The sequence below is a fragment of the Engraulis encrasicolus genome, chromosome 10, assembly GCF_034702125.1.
Source record: "Engraulis encrasicolus isolate BLACKSEA-1 chromosome 10, IST_EnEncr_1.0, whole genome shotgun sequence".
NCBI lineage: Eukaryota > Metazoa > Chordata > Actinopteri > Clupeiformes > Engraulidae > Engraulis > Engraulis encrasicolus.
In genome coordinates this window covers 40,147,297-40,165,077 of record NC_085866.1, presented here as the reverse complement: position 1 = coordinate 40,165,077, position 17,781 = coordinate 40,147,297, and the positions used below count along the sequence as shown (strand labels likewise).

Below are 17,781 nucleotides of genomic sequence, written 5' to 3'. Positions count from 1 at the left end.
CCCTTTGTCTGATCTCATGATGAGACCATGATGAGAATGCCTAGGGAGAGACCAGAGACTGAAGTATCGGGCTGAGCGTTGGGCACTTGTGGTAAGAAAAGCATGTTGGGCCCAGCGTGGTTGTTGGATGGACTGAATGCCAGAAATGATAAAAGTGGGTCTAGTACTTGTAAGTGGTTAGATTCGAATCCCACCCAACTAGCAGGTGATGGATGAGGTGTCTTTGAGCATGAAACCTAACATCACATTGCATACATTGTAAGTGGCTTTGGATAAAATAGTCACCTAAGTTTATCATAATGTAAGAATGGTTTTGGAGGACCACATGGGACAGAGAAATGTTTGAAGTTGTTAAAAATGCCACTTTCCTCAACTGATTGTATGCCCCCAAATCAACTTCCTTACCACCACAGTTGCACCACTAACCTCCCTCAAACTACCTTGATCTCTCAGAATTTCATGGACTGGACACGGATCTCTGAGACACGAAATCCGTGTTGCCAACTACTCATTTATAATACAGAAGTAGTGACTGTGCTGAGACTTGATCCCTCCATTTGTTTACATGTGCAACAATGTAGCATGACCCAGCAACTCTGTAACCTTAAGGGCCGTACACACACGTCGCTGCTAGTTACTCGCTCAGCGGATGAAGTCAATAGAATGTCTACGTGTTCCACCGAGTCTCGCTGGCGAGTAGGCGAGGAGAGTACAAGCGATGCGATGTGGGCGGGTTCCGAGATAAACTAAAGGGCCGTACACACACGTCGCTGCTAGTTACTCGCTCAGCGAATGAACTCAATAGAATGTCAATGTGTCCCAGCGAGACTCGCAGGAGAGTAGGCGAGTACTGTACAAGCGATGCGATGTGGGCGGATTCCGAGTTGAAAATATTTTATCTTCGAGCGAGGCGAGTAAGCGAGTAACCAATTGGAATGCAGAGTTCGGTACTTCTCGGCTGTCCATTGGCAGTTAAAGCCGCGGGAACCTTCAGCGAACGTTCCATGAAAGAGTGGCGAGTAAGCGAGCAAGCGAAATGCTAGCTTTGTGTGTGTACGGCCCTTTATTTTATCTTCGAGCGACGCGAGTTAAGCGAGTAACCAATTGGAATGCGGGATACAGATTATTGACAGGTGACGTTGCCCCTGTGGTGTTCTGACCACCCAATTTCTGCACGCCATCACACTTTGAAGTGTTGAGGAAAATACATCCAATACAGTGTACACCATCAAAGGCTCATGCATGGTTGTGCACTGCACACGATCAACGTTAAACAGCGTAGACCTACATTTTGTTTCGTACGGACGTGGACAGCGGGAACCATGACAACCAGTAAACAAAATCACCCAGAGCGAGTGGCAAGTAGGCGAGTGAGCAAGTAGCGAGTAAATAGCAGCGACGTGTGTGTACGGCCCTTTAGGAAGGAACCTTAGATCACGTGTGTCTAAATAGAATGCTAACCAATCGCTTCGCTTCTTCGGCGAATGTAACAAGGAAGTGGCTCTAGTAGCAACAGACCACCAGTCACACGAAAAGGACGGAGCTGTAAAGGTGCACATTATAACGATAAAACTGTAAGTCTTCTTTTACAGCACATAGGTTTTCTCTGTTCGATGTACCCCATGTTCAGGAATGGATTTATATTACTACTCAATGAAGTTGACACCTTTAAATTGTTCTTGTAGACGGATGTTAATACAATTTAGGTCAGTAGTAAAATGTCGAGTCAGACGCTAACTTAGCTAGCGGTCTTTGTATCTGTCAACGTCCGTCATCCGCACACTAACCAAACTGGTTAACTATAGTGTTAGACTAGTGATGTCTTTGTGTACTGTCTTAGTTCAGCATGTATTAGATTTGGTAAGAGCTAATGTTTTCACAGTTAACTTGCTAAGAACTCCATTCCCTAGCTAGAGTAGCGATAGCTTGCTAACATATGAGCTAGCCATGGGTAGCTAATCTAGAGTTGTGTGGCCCAGTTATGGTAGGACCTGACAACGTCAACGTGTTATTGATTTGTTTCATTGATTGCACTATTTCGCTGAACTATACGTGAACTAGAGTTCGTTGTTAGCGTTTCTTGTACCAGTAGCCGTGGTATGGAAATCTCCCATTGAGTTGTCTAACAGCAATGTTAGTTCAAATAAGGGCCTGTTGTTGGTTCGAAATGCTGTTGACTTTTCGCAGTTTTCTTTAATAAACTTGGAATAGTAGCCTACTGCGTCAACATTTGACAAAGTTCACCGTCACCGATTAGACAACGTGTTATGTTGTTCACACTACAACATTAATGTTTGCATGAAGGTTCGCCCATATTGTTCAGACAGTGATCACATGTGTGTGTGGTTTGTATTACAGTGAACAAGTGAGTGTGTGACTGACAGGTGTTGATGTTTCCATGTCGCAGGAGTTGTTCCAGTATTAGAATCAGAGCCCAGAATGTCTTCAGGAGCCTTATTCCCAAGCCTGAGCTCAGGCTCCCGTAGCTCTTCCAGCAAATACCTCGTGGAGTTCAGGGCTGGCAAGATGAGCCTGAAAGGCAGCACCGTGACCCCAGACAAGAGGAAGGGGCAGGTGTACATCCAGCAGACCGACGACTCCCTCATCCACTTCTGCTGGAAGGACAGAACAAGTGGAAACGTCGAGGACGTGAGTTTAAGGACCGTTAGGCTAGGCATATTTCATCTCCTCAATTTTATGGGGTTTGAAATGGATATAAAAAACAAAGCTGTGCTTGATGCATGAAATATCTGACTAGCTTACCCTTTACTTGTACTGAAGGACCTGATCATCTTCCCTGATGACTGTGAGTTTAAGAAGGTGAACCAGTGCACCACAGGCAGGGTGTTTGTTCTGAAGTTCAAGGCCGGATCGAAGCGTCTGTTTTTCTGGATGCAGGTAAGATGTGTAATTAAAACTAGAGCACTGTCCTGGCATGTTGAAAATGTTTTGAACCTTCTCAACTTGTATCAGTCATCAAAGCAGTAAATCTACAGAGTATAAAAAGTTATACTGTAAACATGGCTATTATCGTATATTTGCTAACATGTCTATGCATGTCGGCTATCTCTGCATGTCTATGTGTGTGAAGGAGCCCAAGTCTGATAAGGATGAGGAGTTCTGCCGCAAGGTCAACGAGTTCCTCAACAACCCCCCCATGCCAGGGGCACTCGGCAGCGGAAGCAGCGGCAGCCACGAGCTGTCTGCCCTGGGTGGTAAGTGTGTGTGCGTGTGTAACTGAGGTCATCTGCACTAGTTGTCCACTCATTGCTCGAACGCTCCTGTTCGGGCATGGGAGGCACAGCCCTGCAGGTCCAGACCGATAGCGCAGCGCTAACGAGTTGGACCACATGTATGACATGTAGATTTTGTAATTTGTTGACATTTTGACTGGCGGTATTGGTACATTTGCACCACTATTGACAAATTAATGGAACAACATTTTATTCTCACACAGTTCTACACAGCTGTGTATGTGTGTGTTCTGTATATCTTACATCAACAATCTTTCTCTCAGGAGAAGGGGGACTACAAAGTCTTCTGGGTAACATGAGCCATAATCAACTCATGCAGCTGATCGGACCAACTGGACTGGGAGGACTTGGTAAGTATTATTCTGTTACAATGGCAGCCTCTACTTACCTATAAGGCATACAACATAAGAGTCGATGTCATAAAACCTACACACAGACAGACCTACAATCCCCCTCTTTCAAATGGTTTAAGCATTAATAGTACATTATCTACGCTTTACATTGCATCTCATCGTGCCATTGCTCCAGTGACAATAACATGAACAATAAAAGATGCATGATGCATCAGTAAAGGCAGCACTATTCTCTAGACCGAACATGGTATTGTTATTAGTACTGTATGGTTTACATCAGGTGGCCTTGGTGCCCTGGCAGGACCGGGACTGGCGAGCCTGTTGGGGAGTGGAGGAACCGGAACAAGCAGCTCCACCTCAAGGTCAGTTATACAGCATGTCATATCATACCTCGTCAACCCCAGGTGAGTGGTCCAAAAGCATCTTGGATCAGTTGATTAACCAGGTTGGAACTGCCTCAAGATTAATGTGTGATTCATGGGAAAAAAATACTTAATGTACATGTTTGGGTTTCTGTGCTTTCTTAACACTACTAAATAAGGTTACCTATGTTTTAATCCTTAACAGTGCATTAGTAGTACAGTAGTATTGTAGTTGTTCTCTGGTTGTCTTCATGCTGTCAGAAGGTGAAGCTTGTAAGATAATGCTACTTTGGCTTGCTTCAATTAAATATACTGGCCTCATTCACTTTGGTTTCCTCCTCAGTTCCCGCAGCCAGTCGGCGGCTGCCACCCCGTCCTCTGCCTCAGGTGGTGCCCGCAGCACCAGCTCTGCCCAGGCCGCCACCACCCCCGTGACCCCCGCGCCCTTCGCCCCCGCCGCCACATCCCCAACGGCCACCCCCACTACCCCGACCGCCCAGACGCCCGCTGGCGCCGCCCCCGTGTCCTCCGTGGCCAGCCCCACCCAGCCCATCCAGCTCAGCGACCTCCAGAGCATCCTGGCCACCATGAACGTCCCCAACGCTGCCGCTGCCGGACAAGGAGGTCAGCACAACAATTGTTATTTTGGCACTTGGTCATTACTCGTCTTTGTACACATTTTTGTCTGACAAATTTAGATCAGCAGCAACAGTATATGATCAGGCCATTCCGTTAAGAAATTATTGCATTCATTGTTTCCCATACATTAAGGAAACTAGTTAGTTTAAATTTGGCCGCCATAGTTTCGAAAATGTAAAAAAAATATATATATATATACAGTTAGGGCCATAAATATTTGGACATCTGCACAATTTTCATCTTTTTGGCGCTGTACACCATCTCAATGGATTTGAGATGAAACAAATGAGATGTACATTAACAGCAGACTTTCAGCTTTAATATGAGGGTGTTTGCGTCCAAATCGGGTGAACTGTGAGGGAATTATGACATTTTCTATCAGTGCCTCCCAATTTTTAAGGGACCAAAAGTAATTGGACAGTCTAGTATTCATACATCAAACGTTACATTTTTAATTATTTGGTTGCAAATACTTTCCAGTCAGCTACAGCCTGTAATTTGCAATCCATAGACATCAATAGACACTGGGTCATCAATAGACACTTTATCCCTGGTGATGCTATAGTGAGCTCTCTATTACAACAGTCTTCAGTTCCTGCTTATTCTTAGGGTATTTTCCCTTCAGTTTGGCCTCCAGCAAGTGAAATGCTCAACTCAGGTGAGGTGATTGACTGGGCCATTGCATAATATTCCACTTTTTTGGGGTAGAAATGGCTTAGTGGCTTTCCCATGAAGCTTTGGGTCATTGTCCATCTGCACTGTGAAGCATTGTCCAATGAGGTCAGAACCATTAGATAATGACATGATAATATAGCCTGAAAATCTTCAGAATTCATCCTGTGGCTCTTGTCGGTAGTTATCATCATCAATAAATACAAGGGGAAAATCGTATTGACAGATATGCATGCCCATACCATGACACTGCCACCACCATGATTCACTGATTGGGTGGTATGCTTTGAATCATGAGCAGTTCCTTTCCTTCTCTATACTCTTTTCTTCCCATTACTCTTGTACACAATTATTTTTGTCTCCTCTGTCCAAAGGATGTAGCTCAAGATCTATAAAGTCTTTTTTAGACGTTGTTTGGCAAAGCCAAATCTGGTATTGCTAATTCTGATGCAATCAATTATTTACATATTTTAGTGAACCCTCTGTATTTCCTATGGTGAAGTGTTCCTGAATGTTCTTGATCTTTTTCTTGATTGTTGCCTTGGACATGTATCCACCGTCCTCTTGGACACTGTTCTACATCTGGCCAATTGCTAGGAGATGGGTTTTTGTTCACCACATACAGAATAATGTCTGTCATTCACAGCATTTGCTTTCCATGTCTGCCAGGTAATTTGGTGTTGCTCTGAAATTTCTTTTTTCCAATATTCTGAACTCTTGAATTGATCACATTCAATGTTTCCCCATCTCTCAAATGGGTTTCTTTTGATTTTTTTCAACCTTATGATGGCTTGCATCACTGATAGTGACAGGTGGACTTAGGATCTCATGGAGATTCCGTAAAAATATATGGAAATGCAAATGAAACACTTTAAATTAACTCTAGGACCTTTTGTTGACATCTTGGTGATGGTGTAGTAAGGGAATAACACACATCTGACTGGAGAATATCTGAGCAGCCTACTGTCCAATTACTTTTGATCCCTTGAAAAGTGGGCACCACACACAAAAAGCGTTGCTATTTCTTTCCTGTTAATGCGATTTGGATTTTAACACCCTCACATTAACGCTTAGAGTCTACAGTTAATGCACATCTTGTTTGTTTTATTTCAAATTCATTGTGGTGGGGTATAGGGTGGAAAAGGATGAGAATTGTGTTGCTGTCCAAATATTTCTGGCCCTAACTGTATATTTATTTTTTTTACTTGTAATTTTTTTTTTTTTTTTAAACGTTTTCCGTTTTCTATTAAACGATTTGAAAAACGATTTCCTTCGCATTTTCCTCCTGGAGTAAATACATCCTATAGAGAAAACAATGAGTGCTTGAAAGACTTGAAAGAGTTGTTGTAGTTAACAATAAAAACAATAAAAAACCTTGAGAGAAGGGAAAGTTGGGATGAGTTTACTGACACTCTCCAGGCTTTATTTTTACAGTTGTATGATAATGAGTTAGGCAACAGGCCTTCATTGACACAGCAGAGGAGACATCGGGCTGCATATAGAAATTAATGTGTAATGAATGTGTATAGACATAAATGTGTAATATGTTGTTCAGCCCTTTTCAGCACCCCTCATGTAGAATGTGTACGCCTATGTGTGTTGGGGAAAAGGTATAGCCTACTGTCTTAGACCATTTTTGTCTGTGCGTTACAAATTTCAGTGCTCCTAAACTGCTTTCTTTCTTTTTTTTTACGCCGCGTGAACCTCCCCCCCGACAAAAAAATCTCCGCTGCCCCCATAGTTTCCAAAAATTCTGTGGGAAACACTGGCATTACTGTCATTTTTCTGTAATGGTGCTTCTTGTGGCGAAGGCTCAAGAGCCAGGCTGAACATGGCTGGTTATCTTCTTGACTAAACATAATGGCAATCCATGTGCCTAATCACTGGCGCCAGAAAAACTACACAGGAAGATGAAGACCCCTTACTCACTAGCTGATCTGCCCTGCACTGTGAATGAGGACGTGTTGTGACATGACTGAGATATTTTGAAAGATGAATGGCTGTCAACAGCATTCATGTATTGCGTGTGTGCGCGTGTGTGCGCGTGCACGCGTGCGCAGGGCATTGTAGACTTGACCTTGGCTTTAGAGCCCTATAACTTCTCCTCTGCTCCATTTTTCTCCCTCGTTCTTAAAGCCAGCCATTTTCTCTCCCAACACCCATTGTAGTGCTTAGAGGCTCGAGCAACAGTGGATGCATTACATTGCGTTAAGTCAAAAATACATTGAAAAGAATGGACTATTTTGTTGCGCTGCTGTCTCTGGAGTAGACCGTTCCATCGATTAAACTATAAGGGAATCATTATGGCAGATACGCCATTGACCTAATGCATCCAGTGTAGCCCCAGTGTAATGCTCCATGTCTACTTCTCTCTGCAGTGGACCTGGCTAGTATGTTGATGCCAGAAGTGGTGGCCTGTTTCAAAGGCAGCCATTTTCTTTCCTTTCCTTTAATGTTTATTCATGTCATCTTCACCCTTTTCTGCAGTGGACCTGGCCAGTGTGTTGACGCCGGAGGTGATGGCCCCCATCCTGTCCAACCCGGAGGTGCAGGAGAGGCTGCTGCCGTACCTGCCCTCAGGAGAGTCCCTACCTCAGAGCGCCGCCGAGATCCAGAACACACTCACCTCCCCGCAGTTCCAGCAGGTAGGACGTTCGCACACACACACCTGGATCTGCCACAGATCACTTACTGATGCATTCTACAAAAATCTCTTTTTTTCCCACACAATTACAAGTGCACACTACAGTCTTAACACTTGTTTTTCACTCACAATAATTTCCCCCCACCCATGTGAATATGTGAATATTGTCTGACTGCCATGCTGTTGTCCTGTCTGTCTGTAGGCCATGAGCATGTTCAGCAGTGCGCTGGCCTCGGGGCAGCTTGGACCGCTCATGAACCAGTTCGGCCTGCCCAGCGAAGCAGTAGACGCGGCTAACAAAGGCGGTAAGCTCAACACAACCCTGCACATCCTTAAACTGGCACATCTGTCTTACTGTTTTTGTTGTTTTTAGATAAGACACCACATATCACTTGAAAATACTCTGTAATTTCAATGTGACTTCTCTGGTGCAATTTAGGATGAATAAGAAACTCGTTGGCTCTGTGGTTACGAATGTGACACTTTTGCCTGCTCCTCAGATGTGGAAGCGTTTGCCAAAGCCATGGAGGGAGCAGACACTAAGACGGAAGGCTCTGGAGGCAAGAAGGATGACGACGAGGATATGAGTTTGGATTAGATGGATGGCTCCCTCTCCTCCTCCTTGCATACTCACATGCAATTCTTCTGTGTGTCGCACACACATTGTTGTTGATGCCTTGCAGGATCCAAGCTATCTGGAATGTCTGTTTACCTTTCTTTGTAACACTGAGCTTAAACTACTACAGTACTATTATTTTTTAAACTTTAAAACTTACAGTAAAAAAGTATTTTGGGTGTCAGTAACATGTTTTCATGTGTCTCTTTTTGTTCTATATTTTCTATCATAGTATTGGTGGGACACACTTAAAAAACTCTCACAGTAGAAAGTACACTTCAAACAATGCAAGGTTGTATCAAAGGACTGTTTATTAAAACCATTAAACATACAACTATATTTTAGGGGATCAGATTTTGAAAAACAAAGACGAATTAGAAAGTTGAATACAATTAGATCAAACTCAGAGTTTGTGGTGGACCATGATATGTTTGAAGTCCTTTTTAAAAAGTCTACAATTCACAAGTATTTCTTAAGGCGAGTTGTCTGCAGTGACAGGTCCTCAGTGGTATTTGGAGGATCTTCATGTAGTCAGGGACGCCTGCCGGCATCATGCTGCCTGCTGACCTCCTCAGAGTCTGCTAAGCCAGTGTGTGTATGCTTTTGTGTACACGCAGTGTACATGGGGCATTGAACTCACTCATACAAGTGATACATAATGTCAAACCCAACATCAGTCCAGCCCAACAACCATTTAGAGGGATGCATTTGATTCCCACTTGAATTTAATAACACTGAGTGAATATATCAGTGAGTGAGTGTGCGTGTCTGGTCCAGGATATAATTTCTCCCATAATTGAATATAAATTGTGCAGGTATCTAAAATATAAACACATAATGAAGTGCCAGATTCAAAACTCGGTGTGTCAAATGAGTGTAAGGAAAAGACCATCCCTTCAGGCTTACAGCTCTAGCACCATTTTAAACAGATTTCATATCTCTTATACTTATACGTGTACGTATATATACAATTACAAAAACAAAGACGCAAAAATACACATTTGTATAAAACAAAAATATATATAAATATCTGTTTAAATTAACTAATTTTGTACGTAAGCCCACCACCCGTGATTGAGGAGTTGGATACCAGCTGTGCCAAACGGAGATGGGTGTAGGGACTGGGACTGTGTGGCTGTGTATGGGAGTGTGTGTGTGTGCGTATATGACGAGTGGGATCTACATTGCTGGACAACCCCGGGTGGCCACTGCTCCGGACACTGACAGGGGCTTAGACACCATGATGTTTCTGTGGTTCAGCAGGACTTTCTTGACACAGCCATGGAATGCAGAGAGAGCAGAGGGCAGGCCAGGGATTTGCGCTGCATCTACAAAGAGAATAACAAACCATTTTATTTAAAAAAAAAATAACCTTGACCACTGAAAAGCTTTGTATAGGGTATGATGTATTAAGTTAGGTATTACTGTCTGTCGACTGAATATGAGGTAGGATGAACACAAAAAAGGAGTAATAATTTGTCATACAACGTAGGTTGGGCATCATACCAGGTGCGGTGCCCAGGTAGACTTTATTTTTGCCTCCGTTGGGACGCCTCAGTTTGGGCCCAACACCGTGCTGACTGGCCGCATCCACATGGAGCTGAACCACATTATTCTTCTTCACAACTGCAATGGAAACCCACAAAATCAATCAATAAATTGGCTATGTAAATCATTTCTTAGTTCATGTTCACAAGCAGGATTAGGTGTAATTTGTACACACAGTGGAATACAGATGATGGATATACCGGTAATCAGTATTGGACAATAAGTACTTACTTGTGATGATGTGCCACCTGCCGTCACATAGTGATTCCTCGGGTGAGATAGACACGTTGAAGGCTCCATTGCCACTGTTCATCAGCACTGTAACCTGCATGGGAAGACGATGCTTAGCCTGCTGTTTCCTGATTTACATGTTACTATCAGTCGGTTCAAGACAGATGCTGGTAATGGACAGCGTTGTCTAATAAGAGTGGATCAAAAACAATATTAACTGTGAAATAAAGTACATTTACTATATCCTGTGTGTGTGCGCATGCATGCGTGCGTGTGTGCCTGAGTATGTGTGCATGTAGGCGTGTGTGTGATATACAGTACCTGTCCCTGGTTGAGTATGAGGCTGAGTTGCTGGTTCTTGTACCCGGCTGCGTGGAGCAGGAGTCCTGATGCTGAGGCCGGCCTCACCTCCAGCTCAATCTCCAGGTTCTGGCTCAGGCTCAGAGACTCATCTGTGCATGGAGGAAGGGGATTTTACATCATGAGAAAATGATGTAACATTAGGTAGAGGAAGTATGACAACCAGGAAGAAGAGAAAAACTACAACTCCCACTACACTTGGACTAACACCTAATGAGTCGTAATTGATAAGTTTGTTTGTATGTTCCATTTGTCACTGAGCCCTGAGGAAGGTCAGTAGACCGAAAGCTTGGCCTGTTATTAAAAAGAACACAAAGGGGATTTAAGTGTGCAGACATTTTTCTTTCAATTTTACATCTTGAGAAAATAAAATTCATGTAATTCAATAATAGTGCAGAACATGCGTTACCTCTGACATGGTCTTGTTACCTCTAACTTGACAGGTAAAATAATAATTTAAAGCGGTATGCCACTATTTTGGGGCTTAATACAGTTAAAATTGGCTGGGGATTATGAAGGTGGTAAAGTGTCTTATTTTTCATGTCAAGCGTTGTCTTGCTTTAAGACAAGTTAAAAGAGGGAGTATGTAGCTAAGCTAGTGAAAGTCAATGGATCACTGTAGCATGTAGCGTGCTATACGGATGCATTGACTTTCACTAGCTTAGCGACATGCTCCCTCTTTTAACTTGTCTTAAAGCAAGACAACGCTTCACATGAAAAATAAGACACTTTACCACATTTATAAACCCTGGCCAATGATTTTATCTGTATTAAGCCCCAAAACAGTGGCGTACCCCTTTAATTAATGTAAATATGAAATGGATGAATGAAACACTTTCACTTCCTTTCATTTGTTGCAATGACTGGTTAATATTGTACATATCCAAAAAGAAATATTGTGGTAATCTGGTGCATTCTGGTAATCTGGTGTATTGCTTCGAAGTGTCACTCTGGTACTACAATTCAGAGCGGAAGTCACTACATAGGTGATGGGATACTTAGGAGTGAATGGCTAGGTTGGTGAGGGGTAGTCCTAGTGTTTGGTGAGTAGTGGTTAGGGGTGCTGGTGTTTGCAATGCTGACTGAGGGGCATGTGTTGGTGAGGGGTAGTGTTAGGTGAGTAGTGGTTAGGGGTGTTGGTGCTGGTCTTTGCAATGCTGATCTAGGAGCATGTGTTGGTGAGGAGTAGTGTTTGTGGAATAGTGGTTTGGGGTGGTGGTATATGTTTGCGATGCTGACCTATGAGCATGTGTCCTCCCTGGCTGGAGAAGTAGGCTCCTGGCTGCAGGGGCTCCTGGTAGCAGGGCACCACTCCCACACTCTCAGCAGGAGACTCCAGAGCCTGTTCGTTCACCTTCAGATCCCTTACACAGCCCACGAAGCCTGCGGGCCCGGGGAACTAGAAAGAGCAGTGCATCACAAGAGTCAAACACAGAAGAAAGATAATACATCAATGGATTTGTTGTGCGTGGTCATACAACATAATCAGTGGTATATTCTCTAACTGTAATTAATTCCTCATTTGGGTATCAAACCTAACTAATCTTGGTTTTATCTGCCATTGTTCATTGTCAGTATCAGTATGTCTAGTGCAGAACCGCTTCCTTTCAGACAATTCAATGCAGCATATGGGAAAAAATAAGAATTTTTAGTAAATAATTTTTAGTGAAAATATGTTTAAAAAAACATGCATGTAGCTTTAATTTGATCTTTATACTTCCATTAAATGAATAATAAGTCGTGAGGCAGGCATATGGTGTGGTGAGTGTATTTACCGAGGGTACAGGAGTGACATCTGCAGGGAGGCCTCCGATGTGGAGTGGGGCCTTGACGAGGCTCCTGTCCCCTCCTGACACCTTCTTGCTGTGGCTGTCGATGCCGTCCACTATGAAACGCACCTGTTCTCCCTCCTTCCTCACCATCACCTGAAACAATCCAACCATTCGTGAGGTTAATGCATATGGTCTTCGTGTCACACCCTTTCCTATGGCTACCCTGTTACAGTACATTCAAATTCCACCTGTCCAAATGCAATGCTCAACTTATCACAAAGTGGGGTTTCATAGTAAAATGTTATGCACTTTGACATCTTCGATACCTCCAGACTAAATATGGTGTCTCTTCTATTGATAGGTTTCCCGCTTACAAATATTTCCGATGTGAGGAGGGGCAAGATGCTAAGCAGCCAACCAAGTAAGCACATCTTTTGAGTGACAGCAGTTTTTCAACAATCACTGGTTGAAGAGGGACCTCTGGCTGCGCACGCAGATTGGATATCCATGTATAAGACAGATTTTACTGATACTGATATTCCAAAATAACAAAGCATGCGCCGTGCTAGGTGTATTGTGGTACAATATAATGTGAGTCACTCTGTGCTTGGTAGATGTGCTCCTGTATCTCACCTCGTGCCAGAGTCCGTCATTGTACTTCTTGCCGCTGGTGATGGTGGGTTTCCTCTTGGTGCCTGGCAGGTGGAGCTGCAGGTGCCCATCGCTGACGGCCAGAGCCAGGGCCGCGTCACCCCTCTCCCCTCCACCGTAGAAGATCAGGCCCTCCGACGAGTTCACTCGCACGCCCAGCGAGAGGGTGGACCTGTCAGGATGAATAATAAGAAGAAATCAAATGCCATAGTCAAACTAAGATGTTTGGTCGAGCAGCGATGGGAAACCTGGATTCAGAAGCTACAATCCAGTGCCACATTTTTCAAATAATCGTGTTTTACCTGTCAAATTTCAGCCAGTTGAAATGTGTGGCACTGGGTTGTAGTTTTTGAATACAGGTTGCCCAATACTGTACACGAGTGATGAGGCATTTAATCTAGTCTTAAAACTTATTTTGGCATGAGCCATGTGTTATGCGTCCGACTTGTGGCTTAGCGCTGGTGACTGTGTGTGTGTGTGTGTGTGTGTGTGTGTGTGTGTGTGTGTGTGTGTGTGTGTGTGTGTGTGTGTGTGTGTGTGTGTGTGTGTGTGTGTGTGTGTGTGTGTGTTCTTACGTCCTGCTAGTGGTGGGTGGTAGTGTATTGTAGCGCTGTCTGCTGTGTGTGTGTGTGTGTGTGTGTGTGTCTGTGTGTGTCTGTGTGTTTTCTTACGTCCTGCTAGTGGTGGGTGGTAGTGTTTTGTAGCGCTGTCTGCTGTGTGTGTGTGTGTGTGTGTGTGTGTGTGTGTGTGTGTGTGTGTGTGTGTGTGTGTGTGTGTGTGTGTGTGTGTGTGTGTGTGTGTGTGTGTGTGTGTATGTGTGTGTGTTTTCTTACGTTCTGCTAGTGGTGGGTGGTAGTGTATTGTAGCGCTGTCTTGTGTGTGTGTGTGTGTGTGTGTGTGTGTGTGTGTGTGTGTGTGTGTGTGTGTGTGTGTGTGTGTGTGTGTGTGTGTGTGTGTGTGTGTGTGTGTGTGTGTGTTTTCTTACGTCCTGCTGGTGGTGGGTGGTAGTGTATTGTAGCGCTGTCTGCTGTGTGTGGAGCCGCTGTAGTGCAGAGCTCTGGGCTCCTGGGAGAAGGTCTCAGCCTGACACGACTCACGAGGTGCCACCACCTGCCCATCAGACTCACCCGCAGGCTTCTTGTGTTTACCCTAAGAAAACACACACACACACACACACACACACACACACACACACACACACACACACACACACACACACACACACACACACACACACACACACACACACACACACGCATGTACACACATCAATACAAGTGCACGCACACACGCATGCACGGTACGTATGCAATCACACAGCCAGACAGCCAGGAGAAGGTTATTCATACGTCATTTTCTTTGACTATGTGACCTAGGACCCTTTATGAGTGTAGTGTAGTGACACCAGTTCAGTAGTCCTGGTTTACCTTGTGGTTCTTGTGGCGAGGTGGAGAGGCCAGGATCTGTTGGGGCTTAGAGGGCGGGGGGCAGTCCAGGGGGACGTTGACGTTCTCCTTGGCTTTGATCAAGTCCAGCACCATCTGTGGTGAGGATGACCTGATGGGCATGGAGACAGCATTGAGGACACAGCTCAAATTTGGTAAGCAACAGCCATGTGTACATGGACAGTAAAAAAGATTTCCTTACAAGTATACATAGATATAAGGCACTAGTTATACACTTTCATGCTTGGAAAACGCACACACATGTTGCTGCTGCTTCATGCCTGTTACTTGAATGACTGTACTGGAAAACTAGCTACCAACTAGTTGTAAATACAGCACATTACAAATTGCTTACTTTATATTTATTATTATTTCAAAATGCTACTATCACTATGTTAGAATCGTCACAATAGGACATAACTGGAATGCACAACACTACCTCTTTTTAATATATGTTCTATGTATGTCTGCTGTTGCACTTTAAATGTCTGTATGGCTATTGTATAGGTAGGCTACTCAAGGTGTAATGTATACTGTCTATGTCTAAATGTCTATGTCCACACCTAGAGTCTAGAGTCTATGCCTGTCTGCATGGGAAAGTAAGAAACGTAATTTAAATTCTTTGCATGACCAGCGCATATAAAGAAAATGACAATAAAACCGACTTGACTTGACTTTAGCGAAAGAGTTTGGATTTGGAATTTTGTATTCAGTTTTGCATTGGAATTGGAGTGTATATCTATAAAAATGTGTAATTTGTGTCCATCCATTCTATAGAAGTTATGCACTGACATCAGGCTATATTTTCAACACATACCTGGATTCTCCATTCTAGTCACCCATTACAATACTGCATATGGATTAAACCCCGCCACCCCCCCCCCCTTCCTGTGGGCCTCTCACCTCTTGACAAAGATGTTGCTGAGGCAGGCAGTGATGTTGCCGATGCCCACGTCGCTGTTGGTTCCACCCAGGTAGAGAGTGTCCCTCTCGTCCGGTGCCATGCGGTTGCCCCCGTCCAGCCCGGTGGAACTCTCCAGGACGTCGTCCAAATACACACGGATACTGCAAACACGACAGCAATAAGGATTAGCCAAGAAAACAGGCTCGGTAGTGCAAGTGTTTTTATTATTGGCCCTGTCTTGATCCCATACAGTAGCTCCATATTGTAGCCTATGGGTTTTATATATTTTTAGTTGTATTATAAACGTTATAAGATACATCATTCCAAAGGCTGATAAATAGATGGCATTAAAATCAATGTGTCTGCTTGGATAATCACATTGTGCAGTTAAATGTTTAATGATGAAGAATTAATGAGTATGATGCGCAGGCAAAATACATATTTGGTATCTAAGGGACAATTATTAATAAATGAATTGTACTGATCCAGTTGCTTTCAGCCAAAGGCCTTTTTTTAGGAGTTGAGCGCAATTCTTCACAAAACAATCTTAGAGACAAAACTACCAACGATAAAGCAGAGACTAGGAGACAAAGTTACCCGTTGGTGTTGGTGTAGACAGCGACATAGTGGCTGTTGTCGTCGTTGTAGGTCTTCTGACTCTTCACTTCACTGTTGCCAACCCTGATCACCACATGGCCCTTATCCAGGAACATCCTGCACGTGCCATCCTGTTGGTCACACACGCACACGCACACGCAAACACACACACACACGCACATAAATGGTTAATAGGAGATAAACAACATCTAATCATATGTCGCCTCCTTGCACTAAGGAAGCCACTAGGGAGCTAACTCTTGTACCGAGGGCATGGTGCTAGGACATGACCGAGTCTGTCTTTCTGGTTCCTTCAAAAGCTCACTAACCCCACACTACTCACGACACAGGGACTGTATCCAATAACCCATAATTTAATGTAATGTAATGTAGTGCAGAAATCCCTACACAAACCAATATTATCCAATACTCATGAACGGCCATCCGGGTACTTTGCTCTTAAATTTGCGCTACGCACCTTTATGGGTGAAAACAAACCGAATGTCTCATTGACTTGCATGCTACATCGGTGAACCTAAATGCGCACATTCCATGCTTCAGCCACGGCTGTTTGGCTATATTATTTGAATAGCCGGCAACAGAACACGTTTTCGACATGTTGCGTGTGAACAACGCTAGTCTACAGGTCCGTATTTTTCGTTTATTAAACCCCAACATCACCAATTGACTTGTATGGATTGCTTTCCCCCACAAATGGGCGTAACGCACATGGAAAACGTCACGCCGTTCATGAGTATAACAGTAAGGGTTGGTGAATGAACGCCTCAGCTAAGTGTCATTTACGTAATGTAATGTAATGTTGTGCAATGAGTCAACCCCCTAACCGAACTCATAAGCTGTAATAACGACACCAGTCTTTGAATAAAAGTGTCATCTAAGCGTAATGAAATGCCATGTTGTGTGATGTAGTGAGTAAACCCCCTAACTTACTCATATCCTGTAATAACGGCAAAAGTCCTTGAGTAAAAGCAGCAGCTAAGTGTAGTGTAAAGTAATATGTAATGCAATGTAATGTAGTGCGTAAACCCCCTAACCTGCTGTAACTCAGACCCTGTAATAACAGCAAGTCTTTGAATGAAAATACCAGCTAAGCAGAATGTAGTGTGATGTAGTGTGATGTAGTCTGGCTGGCGTACCGATGCCTGGTGGTAGAACATGAGTCCGTCGTTCTGGTCGGTGCGGAAGCCCACTCCGGCGTAGAAGTTGTCTCTGAGCGCGGGGGTGTTACCCATCATCATGTTCAGGTAGCTCTGGCCTGTGAAGTGGGCCTCTCTCACCACCTGCAATAACACAGTGGACATGGAAGTTTGAGTGCGGGTGTTGTTGGGGGCAGGGGGAATGCTTTAGACTAGGCCGACATGGGCTCATTGTTTTAGCAAAACTAAGTCAAAAAGCTCCACTACAGTAGATGTTTCGTCTTTCAAATTTATGACGCCTTTTACATGAGGATGGTTGCGAGTGGAAACGACAAAATATTTTATCTGAAGTGTCTTTCGTCTCGGTCTGAAGACGCAAAAATCTATTGAAATGTGACATAAAGTTGTATGGAACGTGAACATGTTTTGGCTTTTTTGCCGTTTAGACAGAGACACAACCCGGGTCGTCCTTGAAACTCCCCACTCTGGAGGATTCTTCAGATTTTTTGCATCTTCAGGTCCTGATGGGGGGTTGCCGTGTAAACGAAAGGTACTTCTGATTAAATATTTTGTTGT

General features: G+C 43.9%; 2 protein-coding genes across 7 annotated transcripts in view; one reads left to right on the top strand and one right to left on the bottom strand.

Moving 5' to 3' along the window:
* The first annotated feature begins 1,461 nt into the window (after positions 1–1,461).
* On the top strand, positions 1,462–8,728 carry adrm1 (ADRM1 26S proteasome ubiquitin receptor). 4 transcript variants are annotated; one of them, XM_063208853.1, is made up of 10 exons: positions 1,462–1,574; positions 2,408–2,649; positions 2,782–2,898; positions 3,092–3,215; positions 3,521–3,604; positions 3,909–3,969; positions 4,313–4,593; positions 7,768–7,925; positions 8,127–8,229; positions 8,425–8,728. In XM_063208853.1, the coding sequence occupies exons 2-10, from the start codon at positions 2,440–2,442 to the stop codon at positions 8,520–8,522; spliced, it is 1,236 nt and encodes a 411-aa protein (XP_063064923.1). In that variant the 5' UTR covers positions 1,462–1,574; positions 2,408–2,439; the 3' UTR covers positions 8,523–8,728. The 4 variants fall into 4 exon arrangements, with proteins under 4 accessions (XP_063064923.1, XP_063064921.1, XP_063064922.1 ...); XM_063208851.1 differs by having other exon boundaries at positions 3,888–3,969; XM_063208852.1 differs by having other exon boundaries at positions 3,518–3,604.
* A 75-nt stretch (positions 8,729–8,803) lies between these two features.
* lama5 (laminin, alpha 5) overlaps positions 8,804–17,781 on the bottom strand; it is a 117,752-nt gene continuing 108,774 nt past the window's right edge. For all 3 annotated transcript variants that reach the window (XM_063208848.1, XM_063208847.1, XM_063208849.1), the window contains 12 exons: positions 17,206–17,349; positions 16,049–16,179; positions 15,451–15,612; positions 14,530–14,659; positions 14,088–14,251; positions 13,085–13,274; positions 12,455–12,604; positions 11,919–12,078; positions 10,641–10,771; positions 10,320–10,413; positions 10,047–10,166; positions 8,804–9,868 (listed from right to left, as the gene is read on the bottom strand). In XM_063208848.1, coding sequence (XP_063064918.1) covers positions 9,720–9,868; positions 10,047–10,166; positions 10,320–10,413; positions 10,641–10,771; positions 11,919–12,078; positions 12,455–12,604; positions 13,085–13,274; positions 14,088–14,251; positions 14,530–14,659; positions 15,451–15,612; positions 16,049–16,179; positions 17,206–17,349 — 1,725 coding nt within the window. In that variant the 3' untranslated portion in view covers positions 8,804–9,719. The remainder of the gene's footprint in view (positions 9,869–10,046; positions 10,167–10,319; positions 10,414–10,640; positions 10,772–11,918; positions 12,079–12,454; positions 12,605–13,084; positions 13,275–14,087; positions 14,252–14,529; positions 14,660–15,450; positions 15,613–16,048; positions 16,180–17,205; positions 17,350–17,781) is intronic.